Consider the following 18,616-nt stretch of genomic DNA (forward strand, 5'->3'; position numbering starts at 1 on the left):
TTGTAATGCTTCAGAATGAATTTGTGGATGCACATTAAATAACTTTTCTGCAGAAAAGAACATTCCTGGGGCACCTGGGTCGCTCAGTCGTTAAGCATCTGCCTTCGGCTCAGGTCATGGTCCCAGAGTCCTGGGATGGAGCCCCGCATCGGGCTCCCTGCTCAGCGGGAAGCCTGCGTCTCCCTCTCCCACTCCCCCTGCTTGTGTTCCCTCTCTCGCTGTCTCTCTCTGTCAAATAAATAAAATCTTAAAAAGAAAAGAAAAGAACATTCCAAAGAATGAATGTGACAGCTTATCATTTATTCCAACAAACACTGATGGGGGTGGTTGTTACGGCCAGATGTGCGCCATAAAGATGAGTAGATCAGTCCTTGCGGACAGCGGGGCTTCCCAGACTTCCCTTCTTGGTCGACTAAGAACCGTGCTGTCACGCTCTTTTATACGCCTGTCTCTTGCTCACAGTAGTAAATGATTTTCTCGTGATTTCGGCTTCTAGTCCCACCTCATGCAAATAGCGGTGACTTTGGAATCGGGAAGACTTTGATTCAATTTCTACCTCTGCCTGGTGTGCAGAGGCTGCTTTACCAGCCTTGTATGATTCATCTCTCTTCACCTTTGTTTCCTCATCTGTAAAATGGGATCACAATTCTTCAGAGTGTCTGTGAGCATTAGGTGAGTGACAGTCATGGAGTAACCAGCACCGGGCTGGGCATCCACTTGCCCACTAGATTGTGAGCGCCACAAAGGCTGAGTTTTTGGTTTCTAGTCATTCTTACATTATCTATACGGGTCTCCTTTCCTCCTCTTCTGCCCCAGTTTCACCCCAATAACTAGATGCTCTAACAACTTAATATCACCAACTACAATTGATCTAGGCTTAGCAGTCTGCACTGCCATTTCATTTCATCTGGGAGGGAAAACCCTAGAACTTAAAGAAGTGATATAATTTCCAGAGTTTCTCACCAGAAACATCTAAGAGGCAAGGTATCCTCCCTCTTTTTTTCTTTTAAAGATTTTATTTATTTATTTGACAGAGAGAGACACAGAGAGAGAGGGAACACAAGCAAGGGGAGTGGGAGAGGGAGAAGCAGGCGCTCCCTTGATCCCAGGACCCTGGGACCATGACCTGAACCGAAGGCAGATGCTTAACAACTGAGCCACCCAGGTGCCCCAAGGTATTCCCTTTTTAAATCAAGCCTTGAAGTCCGTTCACCTTCACTTTTTGTCAATTTAAAGAGGCTAAATTCTCTCATCTTTGTCTTATTTTATTAAAAAAAAATCCAGGGCAGAGAATTTCTCAAATAAAAAGACAAGGTTGACATTAATAGAAAACAAGTTTAATTAAATACAGGGGACAGTATCAGTAAATATAAAACATAAAATCTATTATGTGGGGAAATGGGGAAAACCCTGGGCTGCAGAGAGAGCTAAACGGAGCTCCTCCAGCAAGAACTCATGCAAATCTGTACTTCGGAGTTTCTCATGCACCTCCTCAGAGGCACATGGCTAGCTCTCGGCCCCAGCACCTTATAAACACAGGAACACACAATGTGCATTCGAACACAAACACACATTGAAACGCCTACCCCTCCACACACACAGACACACACCCCGATTTAGCTCTTTAACTCAGTTTGCCTCCCTCCGACCCTGAGGGCTTGAGAGAGAAAACTGTCAGCCTAAGCACTTCACAAGGGCTTTACAATCCAGTGTGCACTGTCTTCCCCTTCTGGGCTTACAGTAGCTGTGGATTAAGGGCCATTTACTTCCTGGAGTGGACTCCAAACAGGCAATCAGGCGACTGGCTTCCCCCTCCACTGTCCACTTATGAGGTTCAGACCTTCCCAACCATGGAAACTTAGCTGCTGCTTTAAGGATGTTTCATACTTCAGGTCGGTGGAAATCAAAAGGAATCCCTGAAAAGGAGGCAAGGGTGAAGATAATGTCACACTCTGGACACCGGCCGCCACAGGCCTCTGGGGTTTGCTAAGGGGTGAGGGAGAGATGGTTTCTTTCCCAGGTCCTCCTGTGTCACACCCTCCCCGCCACTGTCCCCTTGTGAGTGCCTCAGACATAGGAACAGGCCACTTGGGATTACTGTCTCCTTATGTGACTTGAGCAGCTGTAGAAGGGGAGGTGGGGAGGGAAGCGGGAGCGCAGGATAGTGTATGGGATTGGAGAATTCCCTAGGAATCTTACTCCCCCTCCCTCAAAAAAAAAGCACCAAAATGGAAGAAAAAAGGTGTTCTGAAGTTTGTTGATAATGATTAATGAGGAAACAGCTCACAACAGATCCCTGAACCTTGAGGAGGGTCTTTGGTTCGGGCAAAAGTTCAGAAGACCCAGTCAAGTCTCATCCAGGTCTCGCTTTCCTTGTTTTAAATGGAACTGCCAATCCGGGCCTCCAAGGTTGTTTTGTGGAATGAATAAGATAAAGCACACCACGGTGCGCCTTCTCGTACTGTGGTGTGAGTAAGTCTGGCTGTGAAGGGAAATCAGACTTGGTCTGATTTTCAAACTCAAGTTTCAATGCTTTTCATTGTTGACTGCAAGCTTTAAGAGCTAAGCCTTTTGTCTATAAAATTCTTTGGGCTGGAAAAACAAAGCAGAACAAAGTAGCATAAAACAGAGTAAGCAAAATAGGAAGAGGCTTATTCTACTATGAAAAGAAATGGGGGCAGTGAAGAGAATATTCACATTCTTACCTCAAAAACTTCAATATCTGAATTGACAAATGAGATTTTGTGTGGGTTGGGCAGAGGAATTCCTTGCTGCAATTTTGCTAAAAAACAGAACGAGGTGTAAGATAGCTAGGCACAGACACAGAAGTTTTGGAAAACTTTTTAGTAAAAGATGAATAAGCAGTTTTTAAATATGTCTTTTCCTTCTTCCTGATTCTGTATTTTCATTCTATGTTCCTTGAACTTTCCTTGATGAATGCTTAATTATTTAATGAAGTACTTAATAAAAATGCACAAGCAATTATGTACACTTGGATGGCAGAAAAATGTTGGCAACTTGTCCAGTTTATATTTTGAGAATACCTTAATTAGTGGGTCTGAGAACATTTTGGTCTCTGATACAAAATGTATTTTAACCAAGCCAAACTCAAGATGCAGTAGGTTATGAATGACTGCATACAGGGAGAGGGCCTAGAATTGTCCTTCATTAAAACTGTCTATCCAGATGGTGGTCTGTGCATAAGAACCACAGAGATGCCTTCTGGGGAGACAAATCTCTTTTCTGGCGGACCTGAAGGAGACTTGTTACTGCCTAAGGAGAGTGGTTTCAATCTCCTTAACTCAACCAGAGTTTAGCTGTTCTTGCTGAGTCTGTAGGTAGTGTTGCTAACAAGGCTTGGACCTGGAATAACTAATTTTGCAACCACATCGTTGATGGTACAAACTCTGTAAACTCTGGCATGGGCCTGGATTCATACAATCACATGCTAGAAGTACAGGCTTTGGGGTGGAAAGTACCCAAACAATCCCCAACGTTTAGCAAATGTCAGAGTCACATGTTTCCTAAGAATCCCTTACCGTTGGCCAGTGGGAGGATTCCAAAGTGGAGAATAGAGGACAGAATATTCTCAAATCTCAAGACCTAAAATGAAAGGGGATACTAAATCAGTTGCCAAGTCAGGGCATTCTGAAAGCCATGCCTGGTCTGAACATGCACTTTCCCAGACCTTATCACGACAGAGGGCGATAATTAGAATCTCCCCATGGAGATAATCTAGCTTTCCAGACACTGAAAGCTATTTTGCGGGAAACCCTATTATACGGTTTCCCAATCTTTTTTCCTCCTTGAGGATGGACGTTTCTGCTCCCTGGAGGCTGGATCATGGTGACAACAAATGCAGAGGGACCACATGGTGGCAGCAAACATGGCAGCTTAGGTATCTACCAAGTAAGACGATCTAAACAATTACTAAGTATCCCAATTAGTAGTCTTTCCTTAATGGAGGTCCTTTGCATTATGTTATGCTCTATAGTTAACAGTATCACCAGAACATCCAATTTACCCAGAATAAATTACAGTAGTTGTTAAATCTCAGCAAAGTGTTAGTTCCTGGGAAGATTCAGGTATTAAAAACAAAGGGACTATGGGGTGCCTGGGTGGCTCAGTCGGTTGAGCACCCGACTCTTGGTTTTGGCTTGGTCACGATCTTGGGGTCATGATCTCAGGGTCATGGGATCGGTGGGGCCAGGCTCCTCGCTCAGAGAGCAGACTCTGCTGGAGATTCTCTCTCTCCCTCTCCCTCTGCTCCTCCCCACTACATGCACTCTCTCTAATAAATAAATATTTTGAAAAATAAATGGACTATGATGAACATCAGTTCACTCAATGAATATATTTTGAATATCCTACATGCTTAGCAAGCTTTGCTGCTTAGTAAGGAGAGCTCTGAAGCCGACTTCCTAGGTTTAGCTCTTGTTTTTACCACTTCTATGATGTTGGGAAAGCTCTTTAATCTCTGTGCCTCCATTTCCTCTACTGTAAAATGAAGATAACAGCACTAATGTCGTAGAGTTGGTCTCAGGATTAAACATGTTAATAGTATGTAAAATGCCCAGTATATATCACTGTCATTTTCTCTCCCCCAGAAATGTCATTATTAGCACACTCTGTTGTTGATACTAAGCAGTTTCTTTGAGTCTTCTTAGAAGACTTGCACTCATTTTGCCTCCTCTAGGTTCAGGAAATATTATTTATGAGAAAGTCAGCTGTGCATTCTCATTGATTATAGTCTGTCATCTACCAAATGGCTACGCCACGGAGGTGCCAACCCACAGTGCATGAGACACTACGGATATTTTAAATTTCAATGTCTGGCATGAAAGACGTAACTTATTTTCCAGCTTGTTGAGACTAATGCCCTGGCTCCTAATCTTCCCAACCTGAAAACCAGGATGTTCCTATAAAATTAAACAAAGAAACAAACATCTTGTTTGGTCTCCTGGATAAATTCCTGGGCGTCTTTGCTATTTTCCTCAGATCTATTCCTCTCTTAATAGCTGCTTCTGTCGAACATGGTAATCAATTCAGTACCATGTCCCAGGACTGCTCTGTGAGAGGTCAAGTGCCCTGACCGAGGCCCTCCAGCCAGTAAGTGGGAGTTTACTCCTGCAGCTTGGCCTTAGAGTTTGTGTATGTAACCATTATGCTATGCTGCCCCTTGACATAGAGGTGGCAATAACTGAAATTAATTTTTATAAAAACAATGGCCATTGTTTATTTAATACCTACCATGTATCCAATATGCTAAATGAATTTCATATGTGATCCCAGCGAATCGTCTCAACAACCCCAAGGCTGGAATGGCCAGCTCCACCCCTACCTGCACTGCCCGTTCTCTTGCTCTGATTTATCGTTCTCTATAATATTTTTCAGCATACAATATATATTTGCTTGTTGTCTGCCACATACATCCACACACACATGCACACTCACACACACACACACACACACACACACACACACTCTAGAATAGGAGTACCCAACGGTGGCACTATTGACATTTTGGGATGGATCCTTCTTTGCTGTGGGGGTTGTCCTGCGCACTGTGGGACGGTAAGCAGCATCCTTGGTCTCTACCCACTAAGTGCCTATAGCACCCCCCCAGACTGTGACAACCAAAAATATCTTCAGACATTGCCAAATGTCCCTGGGGGGCAAAACTGGTGAGAACGACTGTTCTGGAATATAAGTGCCACAAGGGTAGGGACACCAAGTAGTGATTTGGCTGATCTTCCCGCAGTTTGGGGGGAGGGGTTTGTTTCCAAGTATACCCAAGTTGGGATAGACTCTTCCCATCAGGAGGTCACCGGGATGGGGCCCCCCAAAATGTATCTGCACAACCAGCCTTGATGCGATTTTAGGAGATGGCTAGAAAGGCTTTCAAGGGCAAACTTAGTCATGGCCTAATAATTTGCAGATAGCCTCATCCTTTGGGAGTCTGGGCCTTATATTTAATTCTCAAAGATTATTTTATCCAAAAAATGAAAATCTCCCTGAAAATGCCAATATTACATAGGTCTTAAGTTTTTAAAAAAATTCCTTTAAAAGTCTTTCTGAATAGATAAAAGTGAATTGGAGAGTTCCTGTCCTGTTTAAAAGTTATGGGGTTGGTGGACAGGCAGCTACACAAGGAATTTTAAAGTTAAAACCTACACTCATGGGGAAACCAAGTATTTAGAGGCTTAGAAAACAGTCATCCAGCTCCTATATAGGAAAATTATCATTTTTCCCTTGACAGGGAACTCTGAGAGCTTGGATTCCTACCTCAATATTGCTGCGATTGGACTCTGGCAAAGAGAGGCGGAATCTGAAACAAAACAAAACAACAAACATCAACAGGAAAAGTTTAAAGGATGGAAGATTTAAAAACAACCATCTCAACAGAAAGGAACAAAAAGGAAAGGGGATTTTTTTTTTAAAGATCCATAAGCCACTATTTTAAAAAACCACACAGACTGGTAAGGATATAATGTTTTAGTACATCTTTCCCCCAATATTTGCGGCTTAAGAAGCAGAGCTCCCTAGCAGAAGCCTTGGATTTGTAACCAGGATGGGTTCCCCAAGTGCATTTGCTATATGGGACTTACTTTGGCAACTCGAATGCAGAAGAATCTTAAGAAACAGTTTCGGTCTCCAGCCATACCACCCTGAATGTGCCCGGTCTCATCTGATCTCTGGAGCTAAGCAGGATGGGGCTTGCTTAGTACTTGGATGGGAGAAATAGTCTGCAGGTCTTGGTCTGAACTCCCAGAATACACACTTGATTTTTCATACATAGTGATAGTTAAGATGAAGCAGTAGTAATCAACAGGGAGGATCCCTTCTTTTCACAGATGGGGAAACTGAGGTCCAATTAATGGCAGATTTAGGACCAAAACTCAGATCTCTTGATGTCCATCCCAAACCTCCCTTCCACTGTAGGATCTTGCCTCACCCTGCTTTCCCCCTTAGCCTTCCATGGCTCACTTTAGCCCAGGTGTAGAGCCTTACTTCTGCACCAGCCTTCTAATGGCTCTCCCTGTCTCCAGTCTTGGTCTCCAGTCTTGGTCTTCTCCAATCCGTCTTCTACACCATTCCCAGAGTGAGCTATATGACAAGCATGTCTGATGAGGACATGCTCCTCTTCAAAATTCTTTAACGGCCTGAGTCCAAGTCACTTACATGGTGCACAAGCCTTTCTGTATTCTGGTGTCCAGTTGCCTGTTTACTCTCACTTCTTTTCATTCTCTACCTTGAATTTTATACTCAAGAACCGTGAACTGCTTAGTGCTATGCTGTTTTGTTTATTTATTTATTATTTTATTTTCCTAGGTAGGCTCCACACCCAGCCCATAGCCCAATGCGGGACTTGAACTCACGACCCTGAGATCGAGACCTGAGCTGAGATCAAGAGTTGGACACTTAACCGACTGAGCCACTTGGGCACCACTATGCTGTTTTATTAATCAGGCACTATATATCTGAGGTTAAAAAAATGTATTGGCTTCAAAACACATAACAAAAAACTCCTGAAAAATTAAAATTAATACATGCCCACAACAAGTAACATTATGGTGGACTAGTCACTTTAACTCAACTCCACTCATGGTTAAATTTAAATTATATTTAATGTGGAATGCATTTGAATATATCCAATATATTTGGGGCTGGATTCTCCAAAATTAGAGTGGTCATAAAGATCTTAAAACAACTGTAAAGTATTTCCTTGCATATTCCATGATACTTCTGGCCTCCACGCTTTTTGCTCATGCTGTTCCCTCTTTCTGAAATTGCCCCTCCCCTGTCTTGTTGACTGGTTAGCTTCTTTTAATTGTTTAAGATTTAACTCAGGTGTTACCTCTTCCAAGTACCTTTCTGTTATTACATTTAAGGAGCAGGTAGATATTAATAGAAGAGGTAAGTTTGCTTATTATCAGCCAATATCATGTTAATACGAATTAAGTTTTGAGACTTAATTCGTATTAACATGATATTGGCTGATAATAAGCAAACATAAGAGTAAAAACCAGAAAGACAGTTAAACCTGACGAGGATCAGAGATGGTATTGGTGGCACTGAGCTCAGTGGAACGTGAGGACCAGAATCCTTAGGGTATCTTTAAAGGAAGTAAGCTGAGCAATTGAGCAAACACTTGAATGTACTGCTGGAGAAATGTGAGGGAATTCTTCCCCTTGGCCACACTGCCTTTTATTAAAGACGGGTAACCTACGCCAGTTTACAAATCCAGGTGGAGCAAAGAGCAAACTCGAGGTCCTTGTTCTGAAAAACACGCAAGCACAACTCTGACCACTAGGTGACGACCGAGTTCAGTCTTTTGACTCATCCTCAAACAGAGCCCCTAACCTGTTTCTTAAAACACAACTACTAGGAACTAATTTTATTACAGAACCACAGGGTTGTTGAGGAGAAAGGGAGCTCAAGTAGCCCTACCATGCAGACATATAAGAGTTAGCTTATTTAAAAAGTTTTGGAGAAGGTTTACCGCCCTGATTGAAAACCAGAACAAAAGTACAAACACTTAATCATGTCAAACGATGGTGGGGTCATGATCTGGGTCAATATAGCAAATACGGCATAATGAAGCTCAAGTGGACCAAGGCACAGGCACTCACAGTGCCACTCACTCTTCTAACCCTGTGGCCATAGCAGACATTGAAAATCACACCTTGCACTCAATACTGCATAATAATTGTTTATCTCTTTGCCCTCTGACTATGAACTTGACTGAGTCCAGAGCATGGCACATTTAGGCACTTAGTATTCATTCAGTTATCTGTCCAGCAGATACTTATTGAACCCCTAATACATGTCAGCCCTGCGACAGGTGCTGGAGATCACGACTGTGAGTGAAACCAAACACAGCCACGGCTCACATGGAGATTAAAGTCTCTTGGGGAGGCACACATTAATCAAATAAGCCCACTGGTGACAGTTTAATGACAGATTGAGATAAGTGCGCTGAAGGAAAGGAAAAGTTCATGGAGGTAAATAAGAGAGGAACCTGATCTAAACTGGCAGGTGCAGGAAGATTTCCGAGGAAGGGAAATACGTCCTTGAGCTGACATATGAAGGGTGAGTGAGATTAAAAAGGCAAATTGGGAAAGGAAGAGGGAAGGGTCTGGCAGAGGCTGCAAAGGCCCTGTGGAGGGAATAGAAGCCAGTTAGAGAGTGCAGCAAGACGATGCTCGAGAGGCAGACAGTGGTGGACCAGGCTGGGTTTCTCAGGCTATGTCAAAATTTTTATATTTATCTTAAGAGCAAGGAATCTATGGAAGGTTTCTAAAAAGGGAGATGATGTCTGTTTTGTAAAGATCACTCTGGCTGCAGTATGGAGAAAAGATGGACAGGCTGAGAGGTTTCCTAGGTGCCCCTTCTATGCCCAGTAATGCTCTAAGCAATGTGAAGAACTTTAGTTATAACTGTATTTATGATGGACAGACAGAAGCTGTATGTATAGGAAGGAGTTGGAGAATACAAAGTAGCTGTCTTCAGTACTCCTTTGTGGGTTTTACACTGACTTGCTGCAGGAATTCTAAGAATGTATGACATAAAGGTGAAGAAACCAGCGTGGGTTGGAGGTAGGGGTGTGTGTGTGTGTGTGTGTGTGTGTGTGTGTGTGTGTGTGGTGTGTAAGATATGGGAGGGGATAAACTGCCCTTTGAGAGAAGCACTCCACCATTTCCCTTAGCACCCAGTTTTTGCCTGTTAATCTGAGTGTTTCTCTTATCAGGCTCTGGACCTGGAAGGTAGAAACAATTGCCTTTCTCTCTACTATCTGTACCAGAACAGTATAGAGCACATAACAGGTGCTCAAGAAATTCTCATTGAATGGATTATGGGTAAATGAGTAAAGGATGGGTGGGGAAGTGTTTATTGGAATTGGGGTCACTTTGAGAGGGAGCCAGTCTAAAGCAGAATGTTCATTTTAGGGAGCGATGAGAGGTAAGATTGGCTTGCTTGGAAGGTAGTCAAAGAGCTTGACAACCCCAGGCTGTGCATTTAATCCACGATGAAAGGCTTTTTTTTTTTTTTTTTTTTTTTTAAGAGAGAATTTTAGAGCGAGAATGAGCAGGAGGGGCAGAGGGAGAGAAAATCCCAAGCAGATGCCGTGCTGAGTGTAGAGCCTGATGGTGGGCTCGATCTCACAACCATGAAGTCAGGACCAGAGCCAAAACCAGAGCGTCAGACGCCTAATCGACTGTGCCACCCAGGTGCCCCCAATGATGAAAGGTTTTCATGTGAGGAATGTGTTGAGCCCATTCCAGTATTAAAGGACCCTCTTGATGAGGAAGAGTTCCCCAGTGTTTTATCTTCATTGCCTTCTGCAGTCTGGAAATTCCCCCAACAAGTCAGGGAGAAGGGGAAGAAGTCATTTGGGGTTTCCTCCTCTGATGGGGGCCTCGCACCGTGGCATTCCTCTGCCCTGGCTTCCACAGTAGCTCAGAGGGAGGGCGGACATGGTGGTCAGCCCAGGTGCCAAGCCCGGGCTCTGATGGCCTGTCTAAAGCACTGTTCTGACAGAAACTGAAACCAATCTTCCCAGACCTGTTTTCCTTTCTGGGTTTCTCTCCAGATGGCTCACACTGGGAAATGCTTATCTGCCCAAGCTGCGAGGAGTAGAGTTGGGTGGTGATTCTGCTTGTAGCCAGCTTTCTTTGCATTCTCTGACGGTGTTGCCTGGGTGGGGTTGTAGGGTGTGTGTGTGTGTGTGTGCGCGCGTGCGCGCTGATGTTACTGGTGTGGGGTGCAGTTTGGGAGTGTCCAATGCCTCACTCGTGGCAATGTCAAAGTTGTTCCAAAGTTGTTGTTCCAACAATTGTTGTTCCAACAATACTGTATATTTGATTGTCTTGAGCTTTGCATGCAATTAAGAAAAAGGGCTAGAATTTAGTCATCTGTATGGTGACCAAAAAAGGGAAAGTATTGTTTAATTTGGTCTCAGAAATGTCTACTATGTGGATCAACCTGCACTGGGGTTACCTCCCAATAGAACTGTGTTTAGAACAAAAGTCGCAATTGTAGATGGACCAGTACAAATCTGGTTTATGACTTTGAGGGCCAACTCTAAGGCTTTTAAGGCCATCCTGACTTGTCATGTTTCTTGGGATCAATTTCTCCCTCTTATTTGGTTAAAATTTGAGCCCAGAAGAGGGAACGAGAATAAAAGTCTATTGCTGGTAGTGACCAGACCTTACCTCGTCTACCCATACAACAGCTCTGTGGATAGGTGCTTTGTTTTGCTGATGAGGAAACTGATGTTTAGAGAGGTTGATTGACTTGCCCAGGGTCACACAGCTAGCAAACGACAGGGGTGGAATTCAAAATCAAATATGCCTGACTATGGGGCTGTGCTCTTAATTAGACATACTCACAGAGGTCACATTGATTACTCGTACTCCCTGCTTCTGCTTTCTTCATTTTTTCCTTCCCTCCATTTCTCAAGGCAGCTGTGTGGAAAGGGCTGTGTGCTTTTTCCACTGCAGGTCACCCTCTGCCCGCGGCTTCTCTTCTTCTATCAAATCTTCACATTAAGAAAGGACATGCTGCCTGCTTCAATTTCATGTGACTCCACGCTCATGGGTTTCCTCTTCTGGGCAAGGGTGTTTACTGTCTAAATCTTCTAAGTCTTGGCTGTGTTCCACATCAAAGGCAGTATAATGTCCTAAGTGAACACTCAAGGCTGTGAAAACTGCTCACCCAGGTTCAAGTTCTGGCTCTGCCATTCAATAGCTCTGTGATGTGAGCAAGTTATTTGACCTCTCTATAAACTGTAAAACAGGGATAATAAGCTACCTCCAGGTCTATTCACTCAAGCTACAGACATTGATTGAAGATCGTGCCAGGTCCTGGAGATACAGGGTTGTGCAGTTTAAATGAAGTAATATATGTGAAGTTCTTGGCATGGGACCAGACGACACCAAAGGCTCAATAATAAAGTAGTCATAAATAGTAGAACAAAAGGCAATTTCTCTAATAGCCATCACGGAGTGGGACACAGGGGAATGAGGTGTTTCCTGAACAGGGTTTTTCTGTATAGGGAAACTCTTGAAACGATCTTGTATGATTGAATACCTTCTTCCCCTGGATAAGGCCAGCCCCAAATTTTAAATAATAGCCATAGTCAACCTTCTTGAACACTTATCATGCACTTTACATATATTAACTCAAGTATTCCTTACAATTACCCCCTGAAGTGGGTTGTATTATAGCCTCATTTTATAGAGAAGGAAATGGAGGCCCAGAGAGGTTAAGTAACTTGCCTGAGACCCCACAGCTAATGAATGGCAGGGTGGGGATCTGAACCAGCTAGTCCTGACTCTAAAGCCTGTGATCTCACTGCCTCTTTAAACTCACCACCCTGGATTCACCTTGATTTCGACATCTCCTGTCTGTGTAGCCAGCCATGAGCAGCTCCGGAAAGAGACACATTCAGGCAGGGGATATTTAGAAAGGTGTTTGGGGGGGGGGGGTTAGTATTCTGGGAGCCTAATTTGGAGACCTTGTTTCCCAAGGTTTTCTCAGGGATGCTTCACTGATCCCCACCTCCCTTTACACCTCTCCGCGCTGTGTCTCTCTACCTCACCCAAGACCAAAGCAGGCTGTCCATCCGGAAAAGCAGCGCTTGCGGAACCAGGAGTGGAGGCACCAGCTGGGGCAGTCACGTGGGAGGCGGGGCTGCCAGTCCTTTGGCACAGCGCTGCTCTTCCGCAGTCTCGCATGGGCTGCCTTGGGACTGAGTGATGCTTGGCCCATCCGCCTTGCCCCCCATCCTCCTACTGCCCGAGGTCCGCCATAGCACCGCCAGCAGGAGCCACCCCAGACTCCACGCAGGTGACCTGTGCAGTGGGACATGGCCTTGCTCAGAAGGGTCCGTGCTTGGCTTAATGCCCTGCTGTCTCTATCTTGAAATTCTTCATAAGATTTTGAACAAGGTGCTCTGCATTTTCATTTTGCAGTAGGCCTTGCGAGTTAGGTAGCCGGTCCTGCTCAGACCCCACTAAGGCCTCAGGAAGCCTCCCCAGCATGAGACTCTAAAGGAGACTCCAGGAAGGCAGGAGTCAAAACATGCTTGTGGGCTGTAGGCAGCCAGAGAATGGATCCACACATTTCTTTGGGTGATGTGAACTGAGCAGGTTGCAATCGTTTTTGCGGTTACTCCCATAAATAAACCTAACACCCTCTGAACGTGCAGTTTCTTCCCAGGAGAATCGCTGGAGAGAAGAGTCTGCCCGACTTAAGCAGAGAGGTGAACCTGGTCTCTCCGCTCCTTAAGGTCTCTCTTACCGGCCGGCCACAAGCCTGAAGCCCCACCCTTACTAAATCTTTCCTTGCATCCTGCCAGTAAACCAGAGCCCTGCTCAAGTGCACACAGGGTTTCTCCCTTCTCAAGAGCTTGCTGCCTCCATCAGCGGCCCTGCCCCCTGTCTCCCCCATCCCTCCAGATTTCCAGCCCCCCTTTCCTATCAGCTGCAGATGGAGGGCTCACTAGTGCTTGTGGAGGGGCTGCTCAGGCAAACTGCATTGCAAATTCTCTCCTTTCCCTCTGGCCTCGCTCTGATGCTGCCTTTCCCTCCCCACCCCCTTCCTGCCCTCTGGCTTCCATCCTCTCAATTATTAAAACTGTCCTCTCCAAGATGACCCATCAAGGTTCAGAGTTTCCTCAGCCTTGACCTTGTGGAGGTTGGGCCACGTTATGACTTCAGGGGCCCATTTTTGCCTCTGGGAGTCCTTCCTCCATAAAGAAATATTAAAAATTATATTTGAAGACTGTGTTGTTATAAAGATAAGTACAATCCAGTCTGGATTGTATTCACTTTTTAATTCTTATTTCAAAATATATTACAACGCTTTCATGGGTCCCTAAAGTATCTGTGGTCTCTAGGCTCTGTACCTGCTGAGACTAATGGAGAAATCAGTCCTGTGTTGCAGAGCTGGGGAAGACGTAATAAAGCCTTCTTGAAATCTTTCCCCTCTGGGAAACCATACTACCTTTTTTGTTGTTGTTCCTTTTATTGGGAAAACAATACAGTTACAAAGAAAATTGTAAGGAGAGAAACGCCCTCCATCCCATATCCTAACGGTACTCTTCAGCTGTGATTTGCTCCCTTGTCCAGATGGAAAGCTCTTTTGCACAGCTGTCTACTGTGTTTATGCAGTTTTGCATTCTGTTTGTCCCATTTAATGTCATTTTATTGAAAGCACCTTCTGTGTCTCTGCAATAGTCTTCATAACCATCTGGCTGACTTACGGTGATTGACTTACTTTTCCCCTCTGTTGGTTTCCTGTCCTTCCCAGACTCTGCTTTCTCTGGCCTTTTTATAGCCTTTCTTCCGCCTTCTGTGGGTTTCATCTGGGCCATCTGGTCACTCTGAATATCATCCCCCAGGTAGTCTGATTCATGGCTTCAACTTTCGGCCTCACAGGGCCGAGGAAAACGGGCTTTGCAGACGGTTCTTCTCAATGGCAATCACTGTCCGACAGTCTACCTACGTGACCTCCCCGATCCCTTTAACAGTGCACGGCGTTCACTGGAGAGCCAGTGAGGCCAAGGGGCATGGTTTTGTTAAACTCTATGTTCTAGTAATGGGGTCAGAGTGTCTGAGCCTGCAGGCACCTCAGAGATGACCCAGTCCAACTTCAGTATTTTACAGACAAGGAGAATGAGGCACAAAGAGGTTCCCAGACTGGGAACCAGTGACCAGGGATTTGACACTTTGTTCCTCGACCTCAAAGTTTCATGCTCTTTCCTCAATAGCATGCTTCCTGGAAGTTGTTGAGGAGGATCTTTAATTTATATTACAGTACCATTAGAATGTGAATTTGTTACAGGATTATATTTACACTTATTTGGCTGCGCATTTTATCTGAACATTATCTAATGGGATAAAGCTCCACAACACAGCTCTTAGTGAAGCCCATACTTTGAAATCATCTGGATCATTACAGGAGGAGCACCTAAGTGATTCATGTTCTATCCAGTGGTAACTTCCCCTGTTCTGTTAATGTTCGCTTTGTCTCTATGGTCTGCTGAATCACTTATTGCTGAGGGTTCCAACAAGCAAATCAGTTAAACTTACCTGTTCAGAGATAATGAGCAGACCAGTCTTTGTCCCAGAATAACCAGGCCAACACTGGTACTAGCAACCTGCAGACAACAATAGCACTCGTTACTAAGAGGACTGAATCTGTCTGTTTTGGCCACAAATAAAATTTCTTACACTGGAAATACCATAAGCTCCACTTTCCCTCTCATTGCTAGAGATACTGGAAAGAAATAGCTCTGAAAATGCTCTCTTGCAGGTAGGGAAACTAACTATAAAGACTTTTTAAGGATCTCCCTTAAATTATTTTTCTATTTTTTCCTAATCTCTCTTCTCCATGTACTCTGTGTGTGTGCGTGCATGTGTGTATATGCGTGTGTGTGTGTGTGTGTATGTGTGTGTGTGACATTTCGCTTAGACTCACTGTATTAATCCCTTTCCATTGGGTTGCATTTGGCCTTCATCTGCTCAAATAACCTTGAATTCCATCCTGACTGACTTATTTTGGGGAAAGAAATAGAAAGTCAGCTATCAATGTACCAGCAGCCGAGGGAAGGGCACACAGGAAAGGGAGGAGGGGGAGAGCTATTATACCACGCAGGGGGTATGAGCACTGGCCTCCCATACCGCCCCCACCCCAGTCTCACCCCGTCCGCACCACTAATTGTCGAATCAGACCTCACACTCCCAGACACTGAGCTGAGCACTGCTAGCCAGTGGCCCGCTGTGGGAATAGGACTGGTGTCCACAGGGTGCCCTCCTGCCCCCGCAGGCCTTACAAAGTCCATGGACACGATGGCTTCAGCGGTTGAGTTCTCGGTCTGGGCGAGGAGCACCATGGAGGCAGGGATGTCCAGGGTGAAGCTACCCGGCTGCAAGCTGATCACAGGGGGCTCTGTTGCCATGACCCGTACCATGAAGGGCTGGGACAAGATGTAGATCTCTGCAATCTGCGATGTTCAGGGAAAGAAGTGGAGTCCAGGAAGGGGAGTTGATGAGGGGAAATCACACATTTGGGGTGGCCTGGGTGATTAAACCTTACATTATGCGGTCAGAATAGAAACAAAGCTCTTTGGCCATTTTAACACCACCACCACACACAAGACAAATAATAACAACAGCTGACATTCACTGAACGTATCCGAATTATCTGGTTTAATCTTCACTAAATCCCTGTGGGCAGGTTCTATCGAATCCCCATTTCACAGCTGAAGACAGTGAGTCCTTTGGTTAAATAATTTCCTTCACTTCCGGGTGAATAAATTGAGGAACTGGGATTCAAATCTAGGTCTGTCTGACTCTAGATCCTTGCTCTAAAACCAGGATGCTCAGTGAGCATCTCTCTGTCCTCGAGAGCAAACCTGAGCCTTTCAGGTGCTATGAGGGCATGACATTAATAGTTTCTTCACTAAAGGCACAAACATAGGCACTATTCCCCCATTTCCCATGGAAGTTTATTATTTCAAATGTGTGGTGGAACCTTAGGGAAGGGACAGTTGATTTATTTTGTAAACTTAAAATGCCTTTAATAGTAACTTGTTTAGTAAATATTTGTGGCTATTTTATTAAAAGAAAAAAAATCTTGGGGCCCTGGGTGGCACAGTCAGGTGTCTGACTCTTGGTTTCGGCTTAGGTCGCGATCTCAGGGTGGTGAGATCAAGCCCTACATCAGGCTGGTGCTCATCGCGGAGTCTGCTTAAGACTCTCTCTCCCTCTCCCTCTATCCCTCCCCCCTGCTCTCTCTCTCTCTAAAATAAATAAATCTTAAAAAAAAGAAAAAGAAAAAAGATCTCTTTAGAATGGAAAGATGGACTCAGGTTTGGACCAAAAAGGAGTAGAAAAAACCCACAAATCTTCCAGAAGTAATTGCAATGAATCCAGATACACTTATCAAGCAGTCAAACCCTCAGTACTCACCCGGGAGAGCACGTTGCCAAGGCCTTGAGAGTTTTGAACCAAATGGTTGGAAATCTGGAAAATCAAGACCATCACGTCACTGTAAGATTTTTACCTGGGCTTTCTTTTCAGAGAAAACCTAGCTTTCCTTATATTTTTATGAATCATGAAGTTGTTACACCAACAAACAATTAGGGTTTAAAGGTGGCCTATCATTTTATAGCCCAACCATAAGAAATCTGAGGCCCAGAGAAGTAAAGTAACTTGCCCAAAGTCACACAGGAAATACCGTCCTTTTTAGTAAGTGCCTTTTAACCCTAGCAATATTGTGTATGTCGTATATGTATGATCCATGTGTAACCATCCTTAACAATAAGTCTTGCATTATTGCCCACCTTTTCAGAGATTACTGAGACAAGGGATGCTTAAGTAATTTATCCTCACAGATGAATGGTTTCCAAATCTGAAGCTAGACCTTTCTAATTCTCGGCAGTCTATGGTAGCTGGTGCTGCCGCACCTCGTATTTTGAACCTACATTTTATAACCACTTGTATAATTAAGATCCATGGAATGGAAAGATTAATAGGGGATGCTTAATAAAAGTTGTTGGTTGACTGGCTGGAGAGAGTGTTCTCATCATAAAAGGGAGGGGCATGGCAAGAGAATCCATGACTATGTGTCCTATTACTGGTCATTGTAGATAAGTGAGTTGCAATTACCAACAGGAGAAATGTTTGTGTTGGCATAACACAAGGCATAATAATAATAATAATAATAATAATAATAATAATGATAATAAGCAACACTTAACACTTGCTCTGTGCTAGGCATTGCTCTGAATGCTTTACATATATTTAAACCTCTCTAATGTCCATATCGACCTCATGAGTATGGAATTATTATCCTCATTCTCTAAATGATGACACTCTGGCACAGAGAAGTTAAATAAATTGAAGATGCCCAAAGTCACAGGTCATAAGTGGTGGAGGGAAGTCTTGGCATTACTTAAGATCAATCTAGAACAGTGGGCCGGTATCCTATACAACTGAAATTAGCAGACCCAGAGACCCAACAACTCCCCAGCTAATAACAGCATTCAGTTCACAATTCCTTTATTCATGTCCTGCTGGGGTTGATAGTCTAAAAAGGCCCAGGAAATAGAAACTATGACATAAAATTCCCATAATGGGCTACTTATAATAAGACTAAATGCTGGTGCTGATTGTTCCATCCATGAACTCTCCTCACCTCTTTCATGGAGAGAGTGACGTTAAAGGCCCCAGATGTAAAGTAAGCAAAGGATGCGGATTTAAAGAAAAACTCAGAGATTCCAACATAGAGCATAGAGTCATGGCGTTCTGGCAGCGCAAAAGGAACTGGCAAGAAGGGGGGATCGGTGAGGTTGTCCAGTGGGTAGAATACGCCCTGTGGGAAAACAGAAAGATCAGTGTATCAGGTCAAGACATGGGTGTACAACACTACGTAGGTGGATCTGCTCATGTCAGAATCAGGAAAATACCAGAAACTCAGGAGGGATTAAAAGACTACAGGGCCTTCTGACTCCTTGACCAGGGACTATGGTTTTGCAGCTCTGATGAGTTCTTGAGCATATGTAGACGTGTCTGTCCACCCTGGGGTGTAACCTCTCAGAAGGCAG

At 44.3% G+C, this 18,616-nt stretch overlaps 1 protein-coding gene across 2 annotated transcripts in view; it reads right to left on the reverse strand.

The window, feature by feature from the left end:
* Window positions 1-1,315: 1,315 nt before the first annotated feature.
* The window catches only part of BPIFC (BPI fold containing family C), a 53,297-nt gene continuing 35,996 nt past the window's right edge, over window positions 1,316-18,616 (reverse strand). For both annotated transcript variants that reach the window (XM_036093508.2, XM_036093509.2), the window contains 8 exons: window positions 18,208-18,384; window positions 16,980-17,033; window positions 15,842-16,012; window positions 15,099-15,166; window positions 6,286-6,328; window positions 3,540-3,603; window positions 2,706-2,782; window positions 1,316-1,916 (listed from right to left, as the gene is read on the reverse strand). In XM_036093508.2, coding sequence (XP_035949401.2) covers window positions 1,794-1,916; window positions 2,706-2,782; window positions 3,540-3,603; window positions 6,286-6,328; window positions 15,099-15,166; window positions 15,842-16,012; window positions 16,980-17,033; window positions 18,208-18,384 — 777 coding nt within the window. In that variant the 3' untranslated portion in view covers window positions 1,316-1,793. The remainder of the gene's footprint in view (window positions 1,917-2,705; window positions 2,783-3,539; window positions 3,604-6,285; window positions 6,329-15,098; window positions 15,167-15,841; window positions 16,013-16,979; window positions 17,034-18,207; window positions 18,385-18,616) is intronic.

Source organism: Halichoerus grypus, chromosome 6, assembly GCF_964656455.1.
Source record: "Halichoerus grypus chromosome 6, mHalGry1.hap1.1, whole genome shotgun sequence".
Classification (NCBI taxonomy): Eukaryota; Metazoa; Chordata; class Mammalia; order Carnivora; family Phocidae; genus Halichoerus; species Halichoerus grypus.